The sequence below is a fragment of the Ranitomeya imitator genome, chromosome 4 (assembly GCF_032444005.1).
Source record: "Ranitomeya imitator isolate aRanImi1 chromosome 4, aRanImi1.pri, whole genome shotgun sequence".
NCBI classification, from domain to species: domain Eukaryota; kingdom Metazoa; phylum Chordata; class Amphibia; order Anura; family Dendrobatidae; genus Ranitomeya; species Ranitomeya imitator.
The window spans coordinates 636,090,367-636,113,037 of record NC_091285.1 but is presented as its reverse complement, the minus strand read 5'-3'; the positions used below and the strand labels follow the sequence as shown (position 1 = coordinate 636,113,037).

The 22,671-nt window shown below is 43.7% G+C and overlaps 1 protein-coding gene across 1 annotated transcript; it reads left to right on the top strand.

Moving 5' to 3' along the window:
* The first annotated feature begins 684 nt into the window (after positions 1–684).
* LOC138674315 (uncharacterized) lies at positions 685–14,539 on the top strand. The gene is made up of 5 exons (XM_069762177.1): positions 685–765; positions 10,444–10,629; positions 11,746–11,841; positions 12,397–12,459; positions 13,908–14,539. The coding sequence occupies exons 1-5, from the start codon at positions 696–698 to the stop codon at positions 14,324–14,326; spliced, it is 834 nt and encodes a 277-aa protein (XP_069618278.1). The 5' UTR covers positions 685–695; the 3' UTR covers positions 14,327–14,539.
* The last annotated feature ends 8,132 nt before the right edge of the window (positions 14,540–22,671 follow it).

Below are 22,671 nucleotides of genomic sequence, written 5' to 3'. Positions count from 1 at the left end.
TGTGACTACGTAACCCCCTAATACTACTGTTATACCCTGTCTATATTATAATACTGATCATCTGTCTACATATAATGGTACTGTTATATGACTACTATTAAAATCCAGGAAATCTGAAGCTCTCCCTTGAAGAAGGGCTGGTCCTATATAGGAATGCCCGTATTGAAGACAGAGTATGATTGTGGTACTGGAAGATTTTAGTAAAGATGCAAAGTAGATAAAAGTCGGCCAAACCCGCTGATATTAGCAGGACCAGCCGACCTTACAATGTGTATGGGGACCTCCCAACTCTCCCTTGACAGATGATGTTGGGGAAGAGAACCATCTGACATTTTAGATTTCCAACCGCAGATCCTTTCCATAAGCCTCCACCAACAATGTCTGCCAGTGACTCTCCCTATGCTTGGAGGAGTCGGAGAAGAAAGCTGTCGGCTGAACTACCATTCGGGAGTATTGGAAGTACTAATAGTATTATTGTGCCTGTTGGATTCCTCTCCAGTAGTGCCATTGTCATACTGGGTGACGTGTTGCTTCCCTTATCTCTTCCTGCTCACTGTCTCATGGACCCAAACATGATGAGCAGATGTATAATCGTACACACCATGTGTCTCCGGATGCATCGTCTTATCTCCTTGTACAATAAGTCCTCTCCGTGACCACACTGCTCACTTTCACCATCAGCCTCATATGGAAACATGTACGGCAACGTGGATTATGTTCCCCCAGCTCAGCATGGAGACGTTTTCCTAAAGAGAAGCCCATCAGGTAATTAAAACAAAATGGCTCAGGGTAGTAGAATATAAGGACCATATTTTTAGGATTGTTTGTTTTTCTTTAGCTTTCATGTGGCGGTATATGGCTCAAATGGGTTTTCTGATTTTTAAGGATTATGGGGTGCCTCCATTAAGAGTGTCAAATGATACACCAAATAATATGCCCAGGTCCGGAGCCAGATACTAGCGAACCTAGACAAATACAGTTGGCTCGTAGGAGTAATGGCCAAGCAACTTTGTAGATACCGCTGTCAATTATAATTGTTACAGCGCCATTAAAGAGATTGGAAATAGGGTGTTGATTTCATTATCATGGCCATGTATGCTCACCTATGAAGCCCAACCTGTGGCTGATCTTCATAGGAGAACGGTAATTTTACAGTGCACTGTACAAGTGATTGCGATCAAGTTATCTAAAGAGTCTAATAAAAGTGTGAAAAGCAATGAAAAACATCCTTATATATGTGACAGCGTATACTTTAAACATGCTGTATTTATTTCACTTAGGTCAATGGTAACGTCCCAGTTGGTCTAGGGAGATGATGGGATTATTGTTAACACCTCAAATGGTCTAATATAATGTAGTAACGAGGTTAAAGGGTTTGCCTGCTACTATTGATATTAATGACTGCTTTAATCCACCCCCTCCACTTATACAGCTTTGGCAAAAATTAAGAGACCACCACATCAAATCCCAGTCATGGGCAGCCCAATCTCCAGACCTGAACCCCATTGAAAACCTCTGGAATGTAATCAAGAAGATGATGGATGGTCACAAGCCATCAAACAAAGAAGAACTGCTTACATGTTTGCACCAGAAGCAGTGTGAAAGACTGGTGGAAAGCATGCCAAGACACATGAAAGCTGTGATTAAAAATCATGGTTATTCCACAAAATATTGATTTCTGAGTTAAAACATTAGTATTGTTGTTTCTAAATGATTATGAACTTGTTTTTTTTGCATTATTTGAGGTCTGAAAGCACTGGTTTTTTTTTAATTTTGACCATTTTTTTTTGTCAGAAAAAAATACAAAATTTATTGCTTGGAAATTCGGAGTCATGTTGTCAGAAGTTTATAGAATAAAAGAACAATTTACATTTTACTCAAAAATATACCTAGAAAGAGAAAAATCAGACAAACTGAACATTTTGCAGTGGCCTCTTAATTTTTTCCAGAGCTATATAAGAAATTGTTGAATGGACGATTGTTTTTTGCCGACAGCTATCATCCCTGTCTTATCTTACCCATACACAGGAACGATCAACTTCACCAAGCCCTCCTTTATGTTCTATAAGAGGGTCTATGCAAGAATAATCTGCCAGAGAACAAAAGAATTGGTCAACACACTGGATCCCTTTCTTCTCTGACATCATTAAGAGGTCCCCCACGCACATTAAGGTACCGTCACACATAGCGACGCTGCAGCGATACCGACAACGATCCGGATCGCTGCAGCGTCGCTGTTTGGTCGCTGGAGAGCTGTCACACAGACAGCTCTCCAGCGACCAACGATCCCGAGGTCCCCGGTAACCAGGGTAAACATCGGGTAACTAAGCGCAGGGCCGCGCTTAGTAACCCGATGTTTACCCTGGTTACCATCCTAAAAAGTAAAAAAAAAAAAACACTACATACTACCTACCGCTGTCTGTCCTCGGCGCTCTGCTTCTCTGGTCTGGCTGTGAGCGTCGGGCAGCCAGAAAGCAGAGCGGTGACGTCACCGCTCTGCTTTCCGGCTGACCGACGCTCACAGCCAGAGCAGGAGGAGAGCAGAGCACAGCGCTGGAGGACAGACGGCTGTAGGTAAGTATGTAGTGTTTGTTTTTTTACTTTTAGGATGGTAACCAGGGTAAACATCGGGTTACTAAGCGCGGCCCTGCGCTTAGTTACCCGATGTTTACCCTGGTTACCAGCAAAGACATCGCTGAATCGGTGTCACACACGCCGATTCAGCGATGTCTACGGGGAGTCCAGCGACGAAATAAAGTTCTGGACTTTCTTCCCCGACCAGCGATCTCCCAGCAGGGGCCTGATCGCTGCTGCCTGTCACACTGGACGATATCGCTAGCGAGGACGCTGCAACGTCACGGATCGCTAGCGATATCGTCTAGTGTGACAGTACCTTTAGACTATAGGCCAATGCTACTAATACTAGCAGCAGGTTTGTCCAATATGTAGTGAGGCCAATTTTAGATAGGCGGTGGTCTGAGAACAGGTACCCCCCTAATCGGCTGATCACAGATCAATAATTCAAATGAATAAAAGTTGAGCTGCAGTACCTCAGAATGGCCACTTGGCTGCGGAGCTATGCTGTTCCAGCTCCATATAGCTGGGCTGTTCCAGCTCCATACACTGTTTACATCTGGATAATTTCAGAGCTGGTAACATCTGATGGATGAGTGTGCATGGTTCTGAACCGCCCCTGAGGAGAGGGGGGATTCTTGGGTGTCACCTCTCCTACCTGGGCCCCTGTACAGTGAATAGGCTATATAGTATGTCTGTTCCTGACCATTTATCATTATATGGTTCTTTTTTTTATAGAAAAGGACATGATAGTGGGACCTCTTATGGTGTTGCAAACTGGGTCCATTGGATGTTCCCATGAATTCATAGCTTTTAAGCAATCCAATCCTCTCTAGCCATAGTATAATTAAAAATTGTGTAACTTTTTAATATATATTTCTCATCATTTAAAAGATATCTGATTGCAGTCCATCAATAATAACAATTGTTGGCATCCATTGGCTAAGACTTAGTTCACATCTTACAACAACTGCAAAATTGCTGGACCTAAAGTGGATTTGTCAACAGATTTCGCAATGCAAACTGCATACATCATTATAGAGATGTCTTAGACCTGATGAAGCTAGTGTTAGGACTGGCGGAACGCACCAAGAGAGATGATATAGATGCGTTCGCAGTCCGGGGTCCACCGTGCAGGTGAAACCTGCTGCTAGGAAATGACAGACAATATGGCGGTATTCAAAAGTATACACGCGTGGGTTAAACCTCACCCAGCGTGAAGAAAGCGATCCTGTTGCGTCACAGGACCGCGGTACCGCACATAGAGCGCGAGCAAGTGGTCAGCGAACTAAACCCCAACAGGGATTGTAGTCCGATTAGACCCTTGCTGGCACTACACCGCTACTGGGTGTGAAAGGAATTATATAATTAAGGCACCGAAGTGCGAACTGTGCCGTGCTGGCAGGCACCACTAAGCACCCAGACGTGGGTAAGGAAGCGCACACTGGCGCGTGGCACCGCACTGGCGGTCACAGCAGTAGACGCTGACACGTGTGTGACACGTTGAGTGATAAGTCGGGCGCTAGATAGCAGCCATACTCCATACGCGAACAATCATACAATAGGGTAGGGGTATTTAAAGAACGACTTGCACTCACAACAAACACACGTATTCAATTGTACACTAGCGCATGGCCGTGCGGTCATGCGCAGTTTATATAGTTACAGGACAGGAAGCGGCCACAGAAACTTTGCCCTTCCAAGACCTGCCAAGAGGACCAATAGAATGCGCTGCAGAATCTGAGGACATGACCCTCGATCTCCAACGGGAGATCTTGCCCTGGGCATGCTCAGTGTGCGCAGACAAGGACTTAGTCCCAGAGAAGTCCACTCGCTGCTGACCAGTATAGGCTTTACAGGCAGAAGCTGGAGAAGCAGCAGTAACTCTTCTCACAGAGTCAGACTGAGCGAGACGCTGGGATCGACGTCCCTGCTGAGCAGGCTCCACTGTGGCTGGAGGAGAATGGGAGACCGCAGCGGAGACGGATCGAGATTCCCCCTGTGCAGCAGAGGAAACTCGACTCCTAACATTACCCCCCCTCCTAGGGCCCCCCCCCTCCTTGGGCCTCGCTACGGTGTCGGTGATACCCAAGCGTGGAGGAAGAGCCAGGCGGTAGACCACAGGATTAACCTGTTCGAGAACCTTGAAGGGACCCAAGTAGCGAGGCGCAAACTTAGTGGACTCAACTCGCAGCCTGATGTTACGGGCGGAGAGCCACACCAAGTCGCCAGGAGCAAAGGTCGGAGCGGCGGAGGACCTCATTCTCTCCTTGGAAGCCCGAATGGCATCCTGAGTGCGATCCCAAATGTCCCGTGCCTCCACAGCCCAGTCTGCCACCCTGGAATCGGCGGAAGACACGGGCATGGGCACAGGTACCCGCGGATGCTGACCATAGTTAAGGAGGAATGGGGTCTGTCCAGTGGAGTCAGCTACAGCATTGTTAAGAGCAAACTCCGCCCACGGTAGCAAAGATGCCCAGTCATCTTGTTTAGCAGAGACAAAATGTCGCAGATATGTGACCAAGGTCTGGTTGGCTCTCTCCACCAACCCATTCGTCTCGGGATGATATGCCGAAGAGAGATTCAACTCGATACTGAGAAGGCGACAAAGCTCTCTCCAGAACCGAGACGCAAACTGGGGACCCCGGTCACTGACAATTTTGTCTGGCATACCGTGAAGACGGAAGATGTGTTTAACAAACAATGCTGCCAAGGCCCGTGCAGAAGGTAGCCGGGGAAGCGGCACCAAATGCACCATTTTAGAAAAATAGTCGGTGATAACCCAAATGACAGTACAGCCACGTGACTTGGGCAAACCCACCACAAAGTCCATCCCGACCATCTCCCAGGGCCTGTCTGCCACCGGCAGAGGGTATAACAACCCAGCTGGCCGTTGACGGAGAGACTTATTTTTGGCACAAGAGACACATGCCCGAACGTAGTCTCCGACGTCACGAACCATATGTGGCCACCAATACATTCTCGCCAACAACTCAGATGTCCTCTTTGCCCCAAAGTGTCCACCCACTCTGGACGAATGAGCCCACGAGAGAACCTCCGGACGCAAATTGATGGGGACAAAAGTCTTGCCCGGAGGCACAGACTCAAGCGAAACCGGAGCTACGGTTCTCAGACTCTCTGAAGGGACAATGAGCCGAGGCTCGTCCTCCTCCTCCACAGTTGACACCAGGGAGCGAGAGAGAGCGTCAGCACGAATGTTCTTCTCCCCGGCGAGATAATGTAGAGTGAAGTGGAACCGGGAGAAAAACAAGGACCATCTGGCCTGACGAGAATTCAGCCGCTGGGCTGTCTGTAAATAGACCAAATTTTTGTGGTCCGTGAAGACTTGGAATGGGAACCGAGCACCCTCCAAGAGATGTCTCCATTCCGAAAAGGCCAACTTCATTGCCAGCAACTCCCTATCCCCGATGGAGTAATTTCTCTCCGCTGGTGAGAAGGTTTTTGAGAAGAAGAAGCATGGATGCTTCCGACCTTCAGCATCCTTTTGATAGAGGACTGCTCCTGCACCAACGGAAGAGGCATCCACCTCCATTAGGAATGGCTTATCCACATCGGGACGATGTAAGATGGGAGCGCTAGCAAAGTGGGACTTAATAGAAGTGAAGGCCTTGGAGACCTCTTCGGACCACGATTTAGAATTCGCTCCCTTCTTGGTGAGGGATACCAAGGGAGCTACCAGAGTTGAGAAGTGGGGGATGAACTGACGATAGTAATTTATGAACCCCATAAAGCGCTGCACCGCTTTCAGAGAATGGGGTTCCTGCCAGTCCATCACTGCCTGTAGTTTGGCAGGATCCATAGCCAATCTCTGGGCCGAGATGATGTAGCCCAGGAAAGGTAAAGACTCCTACTCAAACATACACTTCTCCAATCTGGCATAGAGGAAGTTTGCCCGTAGGAGGTCGAAGACTTTGCAAACATCTCTCCGGTGGGAGTCAATATCTGGAGAGTAGATAAGAATATCATCCAGATAGACTACGACCGAGGTGGAAAGCATATCCCGGAAGATATCGTTCACAAAGCCTTGGAAAACGGCTGGGGCATTACAGAGCCCGAAGGGCATCACCAGATATTCATAGTGCCCATCCCTGGTGTTAAAGGCCGTCTTCCATTCGTCCCCCTCACGGATGCGAATCAGGTTGTAAGCACCCCGCAAATCTAATTTAGTAAATACCCTTGCTCCCCGAAGTCTATCGAATAACTCAGATATCAAGGGCAAAGGATACTTATTCTTAACGGTGATGGCGTTAAGACCCCTGTAGTCTATGCATGGGCGCAATTCCCCATTCTTCTTCTGCACGAAGAAGAACCCTGCCCCAGCAGGTGACACTGACTTCCTAATGAATCCTCTTGCCAGATTTTCCTGGATGTACTGTGACATTGCCTCCATCTCCGGGAGAGATAGCGGATAAACTCGACCCCGGGGAGGCTCAGCACCAGGCAAGAGATCAATAGGACAGTCATAGGGGCGATGAGGCGGAAGGACCTCCGCCGCCTTTTTGGAGAACACGTCTGCATAAGACCAATACTGCTTGGGGAGAGAGGATAGATCTGCGGGTACCTCAGTAGTAGCAACCTGAATGCACTCCCTCTGACACCTACCCCCACAAAGATTCACCCCAACCCAGAATTCTGCCTGAGGACCACTCGATATGAGGAGAGTGGTATCGTAGCCAAGGTATTCCCAACAGGACCTCATCAATTCCTTCGGAATGACGAGCAGAGAAATTATCTCCTGATGAGATGGCGACATGGACAGAGTAAAAGGGATGGTCTGGTGTGTTATCTGTGAGGGCAATGTCGACCCATTCACCACTCGCACCGTTACTGGTTGAGCAAGCATAACCAGGGGTATTGCGTGACGTTGGGCAAAGGCAGAAGACATAAAATTGCCCTCCGCCCCAGAATCCACGCAGAGCTCTACCGAGTGGGAGAATGAGCCAATAGTAATTGTCCTCTTAAAGGACAACTTAGAGGCAAACGTCGCCGTGTCTAGTGTACCTCCACCTACTACCACTAGACGCTGACGTTTCCTCGACCGCTGAGGACATCTGGTGGCTAGATGTCCTGACTGCTGGCAAACATGACAGACCCTGAGTGCACAAGCGGTCCGGGACTTAGATCCTGCTTGTGACACTTCCCTGGCCTCATGTGACTCAGGAACCAGGACCGGAAATTCCAGAGGTTTGGTGAAAGTAGGAGCCAGCCGAAACCTCTGCCTAAACTGGGCTCGCTCTAACCTCCGCTCGTTAAAACGGAGGTCAATTCGAGTGGAGACAGTTATTAACTCCTCCAGTGTGGCAGGAATCTCCCTAGTGGCCAGAGCGTCCTTTACGTGGTCAGCCAAGCCCCTCCAAAACTTGCTATCACCAGAAAATTTTTCTGGCAGCGGGAGGCGAGATAATGTCGGAACAGGGGTGGCAATGGACATAGTAGCTGCAGCCACGCTGGCAGCCTGTACAGCTACTGCAGTAACATCCACAGCTGAGGTCGCGCTCTCGAGAGCCGCCAACCTACCCTCCAGCTGCTGGATATGCCGCAGAGATTGCTGTTTGTCTGTCATCACTAGCCAGACCCTGGCGCTAGTGTAATGTTAGGACTGGCGGAACGCACCAAGAGAGATGATATAGATGCATTCGCAGTCCGGGGTCCACCGTGCAGGTGAAACCTGCTGCTAGGAAATGACAGACAATATGGCGGTATTCAAAAGTATACACGCGTGGGTTAAACCTCACCCAGCGTGAAGAAAGCGATCCTGTTGCGTCACAGGACCGCGGTACCGCACATAGAGCGCGAGCAAGTGGTCAGCGAACTAAACCCCAACAGGGATTGTAGTCCGATTAGACCCTTGCTGACACTACACCGCTACTGGGTGTAAAAGGAATTATATAATTAAGGCACCGAAGTGCGAACTGTGCCGTGCTGGCAGGCACCACTAAGCACCCAGACGTGGGTAAGGAAGCGCACACTGGCGCGTGGCACCGCACTGGTGGTCACAGCAGTAGACGCTGACACGTGTGTGACACGTTGAGTGATAAGTCGGGCACTAGATAGCAGCCATACTCCATACGCGAACAATCATACAATAGGGTAGGGGTATTTAAAGAACGACTTGCACTCACAACAAACACACGTATTAAATTGTACACTAGCGCATGGCCGTGCGGTCATGCGCAGTTTATATAGTTGCAGGACAGGAAGCGGCCACAGAAACTTTGCCCTTCCAAGACCTGCCAAGAGGACCAATAGAATGCGCTGCAGAGTCTGAGCACATGACCCTCGATCTCCAACGGGAGATCTTGCCCTGGCCATGCTCAGTGTGCGCAGACAAGGACTTAGTCCCAGAGAAGTCCACTCCCTGCTGACCAGTATAGGCTTTACAGGCAGAAGCTGGAGAAGCAGCAGTAACTCTTCTCACAGAGTCAGACTCGCTGGGATCGACGTCCCTGCTGAGCAGGCTCCACTGTGGCTGGAGGAGAATGGGAGACCGCAGCGGAGACGGATCGAGATTCCCCCTGTGCAGCAGAGGAAACTCGACTCCTAACAGCTAGTGTGCTTACTTTGAAAATTTACGATAGTATGACTTCATAATCCGAAAATTAAAATAAATGTACCGTACATTTTATGAGACTCCAAAAACATCATCATTTTAAAATTAGCCAAGGAAACTTTCATAAATAATCATACAGCCATTCTGATGTAGCTTTTAAAAATAAGAACACCAGCCTCATCAGCTCTGAGATACCTATTTACTTTGTATTGTGAAAAAAGTTGAAGCCAGAAAAAACTGTCCTTGTTACATAGTGATTACGAAAACCGGAAATCCCATTTATGATAATGACAAGCAAACACAAAACCATCTTGACCAGCTGTGGTAGAAAGTTCCAGCTGTGGTAGAAAGTTCCTGTAAAACAGGAACTTCAAACTAAAAGTCATCCGCAACTCTGAGCTCTAGGAAAAGGGAGACTTGAGAGACTCGTCCTGGGCTCATTCCCGCCATATGGCCATTAGATGGCAATGCAAAAGTCTTCCAATTAGTCCTTATATGAATTTTTCATGGAAGCATACATAAATAATAGACTTTAACAATATTAAGTTCAAAACTATCGACTTGTTGTGAAGCCTTAAAGAATCCATACAAAGACGCTGTTGGCTGAATGCTTGTTGTCCGACAGAAATCTCTCCCAATCTCAGAAGTCCATACTTGTCTTCGGTATGGGGACAGAAGAGTAAAGTCGACACCTCTGTTGGTGGCTTGTCTCTAAAAACAAGTGGACATTTGAATTCAAAGTGACTATCCATCGCTGTCATCATCTGAGGTGAGTGTCAGGAGGCCTCCAACACATCAGATGGTTCTACTGTAATCCAGAAATCTGGCCAATTTTGCTCTAATGTGTGTTGGAGTCTTTAGATCTTCACATTCTTTATCATATTATGTAGCAAGATCGTAGGGCAGGAACTGCATTTTTCACAAAGAGGTAGGTAAGTAATGAACTTTTAAGTTGTGGAAGATGAATCAAACACGGTACACCAGACCTCTCTGTTTTTGGTGTCGAAACCCATCACCAAAATGGTGTATAGGGCCTATTTGAATCTTTGCCTTGATGCCCTTTTTTCTTTTTTGAACATTGTTTAGTGTGTATATTGCATACTTAGGTAATAATGATAACTGATTACTCTACCCAAATCTATACTTCTCAAGTATCCACTTTGGGAAGAAAAGTCCCATTTATGATTTAGACCCGCCTGTTCCTTTTAATGTCATGTCAAGAACGTTTTGTTCTTCAATTGCAAATGATTCATGGCACTAACCTTTTTGGTCAAAATCTGTTCATCTTCTTTTTTCAGAACATAGTGACATATATCTTCAAGAAGAAAGTATATATGAACCAGTGCCGAGGAGTGAGAAGCCAGACTCCGAGAACCTCTGGAGACTATCATCCACTGGAAGCAGTGTCGAAGATACTACGCTTCAGTGGAACCCAGTCCCGCCAAAAAGAAGTAAAGCATGGATCCCTTCTTATCAAAGCCATTGTAAGAATACCACCTGGGTTCCATGACTGCTGGGTTCCATGACTGCTGTGAAACAGTGGTTCATAGCCAAATTCTAATGCCATGTAGCCTCCTAACCAAGCAAGCTAAAATCCAAGGTTTCTCCTGACCTAGCCACCTCCACATAAATATTTAGTCATACTTATCTATCCAGGCAATGGGGAAGTATTAATAAATTATGTAAGGAGACTAGGTCTTTCCTCCTCAAGAGAATACTCCAGTACACATGAACCACTTCAAAGATGTCCAAATTAAATATATGATTCAAGTGCATAAAATATACAGCATAATATCTGAGTGAAACGCCCAGGGAATTTACAAGTGCATTGTTGACAGTGGGAGAGCAGGCAAAATGTCCCTTGATTTTAATAACTTTTCCAACATTCTACATGCACTATGTCACATATACTTGAACGGTCAGTGATAGCATTCCTGTAACACCCCTGGTGGTTTAGGGTGTTTAGCTGGGTAGTAGCCTTTATACATGAATGACTAGCATTACTATTCCTGTAACACCCCTGGAGGTCTAGGGTGGTTAAGTGAGTTTTAACATTAGAGAACGTAGTTACTGTCCCAATTGGGTATACCTTCTCGCGGTGGGACAGCTTTATACTTTTTTTTTAAATCAAAAACTGTGTACTAAATACCCTATGTTAATAATTTAATGCACTTGCTTTTTTACTTATTTATTTTCATTAGGGTATATGCACACATTGTTTTTTTCTTTGGTTTTGGGTAGGTGAGTAGTAGACTTTATCTCTGATGTCAGTAGATGGCTAGAGCTATTGGTATTGTCAATAATTAATGATGGTTTAAGGTAGTTGTGAGCAAGTACCTAAAATCTCTATGGGTTCTATGATGATTTGGGGGATTATCATTTAATATTCCTGTTTTTTTTTAATATAGTAGGGGTGATAATGGTTGAGAAACCAAAGTATAACTATCATTAAAATTTATTTTAGTAAGTTTGAAAAATCTCACTTTTTTAACGACTCAAATACAGGTTTCTTGATACTAGGAAGACACTTCAAGTGTCCGCCTTGCACTTTGCAGCACTGGTTTTGAAGCCAACCTCTGAAACTCTTTCTTCTTTACCAGGTTGTTATCAGAAGTCCCGACTCTTGGTTGCTGCTTCTAGCTGTGGCCTTCTGCTGCTTTTGAGCATCTTCATCTTGGGTTATTTTATGACCAAGTGTAAGTATAGACCTCTATTTTACATCCTGTTATAGGCTTTCTAACCTGAGAGTGAAAAAAAGTTAAAATATGTTCATTTCTTTAACGAACATTCCAGTTCCAAATATTGGGCTTCTAAAATCCAAAAATCGCCCTTATGATAATTTCCATGTGAATATATTCACATGACAAGCCTTGGCTAGAGCAAATCAATAAAATTTGTGCCAAAATAATGAGGCATGTTCTTAATAACTTTGGGGCATTTATGACCTTTTTCAGGTCTATTTTAAAACTGTCAAAAAATTTTCCAAACACATAAATTTATTTGGATCAGTTATAGAGAAGTCTAAATAGACATCGCCGGACTCTCAAAGGATCAATGCTAAAGTGAAATGGTTAAAATGAAATTTAAGCAGATAGATAAAATCATTCTCATTACCCCCCCTTTACCCCACGTGAATAATCCAACTTCTCTCTGCCATCCGGATTTTAGTTTGTTCAGTTGTTTCCGTCTAATATTGAATGTAATATTTTTTCCTTGTTTCCTTTAAAACAAACATGATTTTAAACTTGCAGATTATGCTATGGAGACAGAATTAGAGAAAGTAAAAGAGCAGCATAGACGACACCTAATGATGGGTAAGTATTTATGTATACACATATTCTATAGGGTGCAGGGCAGTGGTGTACATACAAATCACAGGGCTCATAGAAAAAGTTCTATCTTTGGCTGACTCACCCCCCTCCAAAAAATATATACTGTATATTCCTGTATATTTATTTATAAATTCGGTAGAGTCACGTCCTCCAATTTTTATAAACCAGGAGGACATGTTTTGTGACACGCACACAATAATTATATCCTTATTGAAGCCCCTTAGTGTACTCACAAGCAATACCTCTTCTATGGCCACTATAGAATATGATGCTTCCAAAAATGCCTTCATCCACACACACTGAGTAGGGTATCCCCACACTGTGTCCCCACAGTTTCACCCTAAATGTACAGTGAGATGACTCCACAGTGCCTCCAGTAAAGTATGATGTCCCCAAAGTGCCACTAACGCAGTATAAGACCCCCACAGCATAATGTCCCTAAAGTGCCCTCCTATAGTATGATATCCCTATAGTCCCCACACACGCACACCATATCATGGCTCCCACACAGTATAATGGCCTTTCAGTATGATGCCCCCACTCAGTATGATGGCACCCACTGCCCACTTTCAACATGATAGCTCCCACATCCGTATGAGGGAACACACAGCTCTCTACTTAGTGTGAGGGCCACCACATTATGAAGGGCACCATAGCCCACCCACACAGAATGAGGGCCCCCACGCATAATTAGGACACCCACAGTCGCTCACTCAGAATGCAAGACCCAAAAGGCCCCCTCAGTATAATGACCCCCATAGCTCCTCACACAGTGTAATGGCCATACAACTCCATACTCAGTATGATGGCCCCTATAGCTCACGACTCAGCATAATGGCATTCACAGCCCCTCACACAGTATGAGGGGCACCACAGCCCCCTAAACAGCTACACAGAATGAGGATCTCCACAACATGTCACTCAGTATAGGAGCCCCCACAGTCCCCAACTCAGTATGGGGCCCCCACAGTCCCTCACCAGCCCTGCACTCAGTATGGGAGCCCCCACAGTCCCCAACTCAGTATGGGGTCCCCACAGTCCCTCTCCAGCCCTCCACTCAGTATCCCCATCATTGTCCTATCCTGTGTAATGACCCCCACCAATCTCCCCACTCATTATAATGTTTCCCACCAATATAATGACCTCCATAGCTCCTCACACAGTATAATGGCCCCTACAACTCCATACTCAGTATAATGGCCCCAACAGCTCCTGACTGGTGCAGAGTTAACAGTTACAGCCACACCCTAGTATCTAAAGGCACCCAGAGGCCCTTTTGCCAAATAAGTAGAATCTGTTATTATAAATGGCACATGGTAGGTGAGGTCCCTGTTTTTTATTTTTCCCCGGTGCTCAGGAGCTTCAAGGTATACCTCTAATTAGCTTCATTGCTAAGTCCTTTAATAAAACATAGTCTTCTTTTTCCACAGGTTCCTTCCTTCTATATAACGAGGCCCATAACAAGTGTGCAGAGGTGCGCTCACCTTCCACTCGCAGAGAGACTTTTGAGCTCACCGCTTCCGTTTGCTCCTCACTTTCCAACTCTCAGCTTTTCCACTGGCTCCCAGGAGGCAGGCTCATGAGCTCAGAGGAGGGACTATGTGTAGGGGTGGAGGGAAAGCCTCAATCACAGAAGCCACTAAGGCTTTATCAATGTGACTTTAACAAGACCTTGAGCTGGGATTGCTACAATGATACCTTGTTGGGAGTCAAAAGAGAAAATCTTTTCTTTAACTTTGGGAATAATCAAAAACATGTGGTCATGCTTTACTGGGGAAGTGGGGTTTGGAGTAGATGGAGAGCCCGGGATCTTGATGGAACGATATTAGATGGAGGAGCTTGTGCTTAAGGGGGATTATAACATTTTTGAAATTATTATATATATATAGACTGATTCAATGGTCATATTGTCAATTGTAATAACATGTCATGTATCAGAATAGCTTAACAGATATTTTTCTTTATTTGTCAAACACATTTTGTTTTATTATATACAGTACAGACCAAAATTTTGGACATACCTCCTCATTTAAAGATTTTTCTCTATTTCCATGACTATGAAAATTGTACATTCGCACTGAAGGCATCAAAACTATGAATTAACACATGTGGAATTATTTACTTAACAAAAAAGTGTGAAACAACTGAAATTATGTTTTATATTCTAGGTTCTTCAAAGTAGCCACCTTTTGCTTTGATGACTGCTTTGCACACTCTTGGCATTCTCTTGATGAGGTAGTCACCGGGAATGGTCTTCCAACAATCTTGAAGGAGTTCCCAGAGATACTTAGCACTTGTTGGCCCTTTTGCCTTCACTCTGTGGTCCAGCTCACCCCAATCCATCTCAATTGGGTTCAGGACTGGTGACTGTGGAGGCCAGGTCATCTGGCGCAGCACCCCATCACTCTCCTTCTTGGTCAAATAGCCCTTACAAAGCCTGGAGGTGTGTTTGGGGTCATTGCCCTGTTGAAAATAAATGATGGTCCAACTAAACGCAAACCAGATGGAATAGCATACCGCTGCAAGATGCTGTGGTAGCCATGCTGGTTCAGTATGCCTTCAATTTTGAATAAATCCCCAACAGTGTCACCAGCAAAGCACCCCCACACATCACACCTCCTCCTCCATGCTTCACGGTGGGAACCAGGCATGTAGAGTCCATCCGTTCACCTTTTCTGCGTGGTACAAAGACACCGTGGTTGGAACCAAAGATCTCAAATTTGGACTCATCAGACCAAAGCATAGATTTCCACTGGTCTAATGTCCATTCCTTGTGTTCTTTAGCCCAGTTTCAGTTGTTTCACACTTTTTTGCTAAGTATATAATTCCACATGTGTTAATTCATAGTTTTGATGCATTCAGTGTGAATGTACAATTTTCATAGTCATGAAAATACAGAAAAATCTTTAAATGAGAAGGTGTGTCCAAACTTTTGATCTGTACTGTAAAGTGTCATTGTCTGTTTAGGCCATAAGCACCATAGAGATGGAATCATTTTACTGAAGTGTAATGCATTATTGATGCTCAGATAATAGTTTCTCAGTTACAGTTGAGCTAGATACAATTGGACCTTTGAATTGATCCGGTTTGATTTGAAACACAAGTTGTATGCAAATGACAATGCCCTTTACATCACATGACTTGGTAGTACACATGTATATCATGTGCAAACCTTAAGTACTACCAAGTAGACTTTTTACTTTGGCTGTAAATAGAGAAGAACTAGATAGAGATATAGCTCAAAATCTGTACAAGATAAAAAAAATTACATTTGAATATAGCAGCTACTTGCTATGTTCTCCTCCAATCCTCGTCCTCTGTGTTTGTTCATTATCTTATCCTGAGCACTGATTAGCAAATTTGTTTGAAAAACTATCGCCAAACATAAAATTTGCACAAATATGGCACATTTGGATTCGTAATCGGAAACACAAGCAAAATTTAATAAAATCGGAAAAAAACGGTAACATTACATAAAAAGCTCGGGAAAATATTTGCATTGCCACTAAAGTATTTTGAGCACTTTGGCTAGGATAATGGTGGTGTATGATGAGCATGGGGCACATGTTTGATGAGGGTAGGGGGTTGGCAGAGCTCAGAGGAGCCGCGTGCTTGTAAACTTTTTTTCTTCTAACTTTATGTGTGCACATTGCGGCTAGCCAATCAGGGCCCAGGAAACATCCCCAATGTAATGACACCACGACTTGTGTCATTGGCTGCTGAAATCATATGTCCCTCTCCATATAAAGAGCAGACATCTTGTTTTAGCGCCATTTTGACACTGTAACAGCACTTAGAGGCTGCTCCTGATCCTGATCCTGGGTGCTGATAGATTTTAGCTAGGTATCTAGGCAGTTGTTTCTAAATCAGATAGTTTAGATAGCTAGTATCCTTTGAAGCTGTGAAATCGACCTTCAAGTTTTTTTGTGTGTCATTACGAAGATCCACAGACAAAGACAGCAGGACGCAATTCATAGAAGTGTGTTGTGCATTTCTTCTATTGTGCACCATGCACGAGTAGACTTTTCTAAATCTTATTTTTTCAGTTAATAAATGTGATATAGCAAGGCATATGTCACCTTGTAAATTAGTGGTGGTGACATTGTTCTGTAATTTGAGCTGCTGGATAGGAAAACATTTTTTTATGGCCAGTTGCTACCGTGATTCAGCATGCCATATCTCAACTTGTCATTTATTGGTGGTGAAATTCAACTGTCTGCATAGCTCATGCAGATTAAAAAAATTCTGTTGCTAAATGTGATACAGCTCGCCATATCCCACATTGTAATTTTGTGGTGGTGAAATTATTCTGCGTGTAGCGCTGTTGCACAGTAAAAAAATTAAGTTTTTTATCAGGTGCTAACGTGATTGAGCATGCCACATATCATCTTTTCATTTAGTGTCGGTGAAATACACCTGCCTGCATAGCTCATGCAGATTTTTTTTTTTAAATTCTGTTGCTAAACGTAATACAGCCCGCAATATCCCACCATGTCATTTGTGTTCCTGAAATTAAGCTTTCTGCAGAGCTCATGCACATAAAAAAATCTGTTGCTAAACTTGATACAGCCTGCCATATCCCATACTTTGCGACAGTGAAATTGATCTGTGTATACAGCTGTTGCGCAGTAGAAAATTTTTTGGGGGGCAGTTGCTAATGTGATTCAGCATGTCATATATCACCTTGTCATTTAGTGTCAGCAAAATGCAAGTATCTGCATAGCTCATGCATATTAAAAAATATATTTTTTTGTTGCTAAATGTGATACAGTCCACCATTATCCCATGTTGTAATTTTGCGGCGTGAAATTATTCTGTATGTAGAGCTGTTCTACAGTAAAAAAAAAATGTTTTGGCTGTTGCTAATGTGATTCAGGATGCCATCTTCCACGCTGTAATTTTGTGGCGGTGAAATTTACCTGTCTGCATAGCTCACGCACTTTATTAAAAAAAATTCTGTTACAAACGTGAATCATCACGCCTAATCCCAAATTGTCATTTTGTGGTGGTGAAATCAAGCTGTCTGCAGAGCTTATGCACATTAAAAGAAAATTATGTTTCTAAACGTGATACAGCCCGCCATATCCTACTATGTAATTTTGTGGATGTGAAATTGTTCTGGGTAGAGCTGTTGCACATTAAAAAAAAAATTTTTGGGCAGTTGCTAATGTGAGGCAGCACACCATATATCGCCTTGTCATTTAGTAGTGGTGAAATGAAGCTCCCTGCAAAGCTCATGCACATTAAAAAAAATCTGTTGCAAAACATGATACAGTCCACCATATCCCACATTATAATTTGTGGCTGTTAAATTGTTCTGTGTGTAGAGCTGTTGCACAGTAAAATATTTTTTTGGCTTTTGCTAACGAGATTCAGCACGCCATCTCCCACGTTCTAATTTTGTGGCAGTGAAATTAAGCTGTTTGCAGAGCTCATACACATTAAAAAATAATAATTCTTCTGTTGCTAAACAGATACAATCTGCCATATCACAGGTTGTAATTTTGTGGCGGTGAAATTAAGCTGTCTACATAGCTCATGCACATTATATAAAAAATTTTTTTGTTACAAATGTGATTCAGCCCGCCATATCCCACGATGTAATTTTATGGCGGTGAAATTGTTCTGTGTGTAGAGCTGTTGCACAGTAAAAAATAAATTTTGGGGCAGTTGCTAACGTGTTTCAGAATACCATATATCACCTTGTCATTTAGTGTAGGTGAAGTGCAACTATCGGCATAGCCCTTGCATATTAAAAAAATATATATATTTTACTATACATGATAAAGCTCACCATTTCCTACCTTGTCATTTTGTGGTGGTGAAACTAAGATGTCTGCAGCGCTCATGCAGATTTAAAAAAAAATATATAATCTGTTGCAAATGTGAAATTAAGCTGTCTGCAGAGCTCATGCACATTAAAAAATGCAGCTACAAACGTGATTCAGCACGCCATATCCCATCTTGTCATTTTGTAGCAGTGAAATTAAGCTGTCTGCAGAGCTCATACACATTAAAACAAATACATTCTGTTACCAAAGGTGATACAGCCCACTATATCCCAAGTTGTAATTTTGTGGAGGTGAAATTGTTCTGTGTGTAGAGCTGTTGCACTGTAAAAAATAATTTTGGGGGCTGCTGATAATGTGAGTCAGAACTCCATATCCCACCTTGTCATTTAGTGGCAGTGAAATTAAGCTGTCTGCAGCGCTCATGCAGATTAAAAAAAAAATTCTGTCACAAATGTGAAACAGCAGGCTAGATCCGAGTTTGGAATTGTTTTAAGCATACAGTGAAAAAAATAATTATTTGATCCCTTGCTGATTTTGTAAGTTTGCCCACTGACAAAGACATGAACAGTCTATAATTTTAGGCCATGTGTGCACGTTGCAAATTTGTCTGGGGAAATTTCTGCACGGATTCTGCATCTCTTGGCAAAAAATGCAGTGGAAATTCCACGCAATTTTGGTACAGATTTTATGCTGTTTTGATGCAGACTGACATGCAGATTTTGATATGGCTTTGTCTACGGATTTGTTTGCTCAATAAAGATGTACTACTGTAAAAATAAATAAATAAAACATTTCCTTTTTCAAGTCCTACCTCAATTGCTTTCGTGTTTCAATCAAGATTGGCTCTATTTTTGATTCTCTTTCCACGCACTCTTCCTCCTTCTAATTTAGTTGCATTTTAAGATTCCGCTGCGTTTTTTCAGCCAAATCCTCAAGGCAGCTGGGACCACAGTCACCAAGAAAACCATTGGTAAGGCTACGTTCACATTTGCGTTGTGCGCTGCTGCGTCGGCGACGCAACGCACAACGCAAACAAGAACGCATGCAAATACGCATAGTTTTGCGACGCATGCGTCCTTTTTTTGCCGGATTTTGGACGCCAAAAAAATGCATCTTGCTGCGTCCTCGGCGCCCTAACGCTTGCGGCAAAAAATACGCATGCATCGCAAAACGCATGCAAACGCATGTCCATGCGCCCCCGTGTTAAATATAGGGGCGCATGGCGCATGCGTCGCCGCGGCTGCAACCGACGCAGCCCGGCACAACGCTAATGTGAACGTAGCCTAACACATTATGCTGCCATAAAGGTTTAAAATCCTGCAGTGCCCTCAAGGTCCCCCTGATCAAGAAGGCACATGTGCAGGCCTGACTGAAGTTTGCCAATGAACACCTGGATGATTCTGTGAATGAGTGGGAAAAGAGCTGTGGTCAGATGAGACAAAAATGAGACCAGGCCAATTTTTACAATTCTGACCACTTTATGTGGTTATAACTCTGTAACACTTCAATGGATCCCACTGATTCTGAGATTGTTTTCTCGTGACATATTGTACTTCATGATAGTGCTAAAATGTATTTGATATGACTTGCGTTTATTTGTGAAATAAACAGAAATTTGACGAAAATTTTGAAAATGTTGCAATTTTTTAATTTTTAAATATTAATTTGTATGCACTTAAATCAGAGAGTCATATCGCACAAAATAGTTAATAAATAACATTTGCCACATGTTAAAAGTTGACCAGCAATTTCTAATTTTTACAACAAAATTTGCAAAACCATTTTTTTTAGGGACCACCTCACATTTGAAGTGACTTTCAGGGGTCTATATGACAGAAAATACCCAAAAGTGACACCATTCTAAAAACTGCTCCCCTCAAGATACTAAAAACCACATTTAAGAAGTTCGTAACCCTTCACAGGAAGTTTTGGAATATAGAAGGAAAAATAAAGTTACTTTTCTTTCACTTTTGCAAAGGTAACAGGAGAAACCATACAATTTGTTGTGCAATTTCTCCTAAGTATGTCAATACTCCATATGTGGGGAAAATCTACAGTTTGGGCACATGGCAGGACTCGGAAGGGAAGGAACACCATTTCACTTTTTGAATGTAAAATTTGCTGGAATAATTAGCAGACACCATGTTATGTTTGGAGAGCCCCTGATGTGCCTAAACAGTGGAAACCACCAACAAGTGACACCATTTTGGAAACTAGACCCCTTAGGGAACTTATCTAGATGTGTATTGAGCACCTTGAACCCCCAGGTGCTTCACTGAAGTTTATAACATAGAGCTATGAATATAAAGGAAAAAAATAAAAATTTCCCGAAAAATCTTTAGCTCAAAATTTAGCATTTTCATAAAGGTAAAAGGAGAAATTGTGCCATAAAATTTGTTGTGCAATTTATCATGAGTGCTCAGATACCCAATATGTGGATGAAAACAACTGTTTGGGCGCACGGAAGGGAAGGGGAGCCATTTGTTTTTTTAATGTAAAACTTGCTGGAATAATTATCAGATGCCATGCCCCGTTTGGAGAGCCCCTGATGTGCCTAAACAGTGGAAACCCCCAACATACAACTCATCCTGCAAAACACAAGCCCTCACATGGCTATACTGATGAAAAAATAAAAAAGCTATGGCTTTTAGAAGAAGTGATCCTCTTTACTTCAGCTACTTTTTAAAAAACCATGGAAATTGTAGAATTTTATTGAAGGAAAACAGGGACAGAGTTCAGATTGTGCTAAAGTTTTCTACGCAGAAAGGTGTGTAGCAATTACACTAGGTGCGCCATGGCCTATTCCATTTACCGTATATACTCGAGTATAAGCCAAGATTTTCAGCCCATTTTTGGGGGCTGAAAGTCCCCCTCTTGGCTTATACTCGAGTCATACCCAAGGGTCGGCAGGGGAGGGGCAGCGGGGGCTGTCTAATTATACTCACCTGCTCCTGGTGCGGTCCCTGCAGGTCCCTGGCTTCCTGGCGCCGCAGCTTCTTCCTGTACTGAGCGGTCACATGGTACCGCTCATTACAGTAATGAATATGCGGCTCCACCTCCCACAGGGGTGGAGCCGCATATTCATTACTGTAATGAGCGGTAACGGTGACCGCTCAATACAGGAAGAAGTGCGGCGCCGGGGAACAGACGTACAGGGACCGCCCCAGGAGCAGGTGAGTATAACGGGGAGGGGAGCGCAGCGCTGTGCGATATTCACCTGCTCCTCATTCTGGCGCCGCTCCATCTTCAGCATCTTCTGCAGTGACGCTCAGGTCAGAGGGCACGGTGACGTGGTTAGTGCCCGCCCTCTGCCTGAACGTTAGTGCAGAAGATACTGAAGATGGAGCGGGGCCGGAACGAAGTCAGGTGAATATTGAAAGTGCCGGGGGCCTGAGCGACGGAGAGGTGAGTATGTGATTTTTTTTTTTAATGCAGCAACAGCAAATATGGCAACTGTCTGTATGGAGCATCTTATGGGGCCATAACGTTTGTGCAGCACTATATAGGGCAAGTATCTGTATGGGGCCATAACGTTTGTGCAGCACTATATGGAGCAAGTGTCTGTATGGGGCATAATCAACGTTTGTGCAGCACTATATGGGGCAAGTGTCTGGGGCATCTTATGGGGCCATAATCAACGTTTGTGCAGCACTATATGGGGCAAGTGTCTGGGGCATCTTATGGGGCCATAATCAACGTTTGTGCAGCACTATATGGGGCAAATATCTTTATGGAGCATCTTATGGGGCCATAATTAATATTTGTGGGGCATTATATGGGGCAAGTGTCTGTATGGAGCATCATAAGTTGCCATAATCAAGGTTTGTACAGCACTATATGGAGAAAATATCTTTATGGAGCATCTTATGGGGCCATAATCAACATTTGTGCAGTATTATATTGGGCAAATGTGTCTATGGAGCATCTTATGGGGCCATTATTAACCTTTATGGAGCATTATATGGGGCTCCTGATTCAATATGGATATTCAAAAGCACTTAACCTACTGATGTCTCAATTAATTTTACTTTTATTGGTATCTATTTTTACTTTTGAAATTTACCGGTAGCTGCTGAATTTCCCACCCTAGGCTTATACGCGAGTCATTAAGTTTTCCCAGTTTTTTGTGGCAAAATTAGGGGGGTTGGCTTATACTCGGGTCGGCTTATACTCGAGTATATACGGTAATTTACTATATCTTTCAGGTTTATTAGCTGATTATTTGGTTTGTATAGATTTGTATTCAGCTGTATGGGGTATAACTATAGTATTAAAACTCAGGCTCTTCTGACACGTACGGAGATACCAACAGTATAAATGCCATATATTTGGTAGGGATCCTAGTACAGGTTTTTCATTAGGGCCAGAAGCTTCTCCTAATGCCTCTCCTGTGCATAAAATA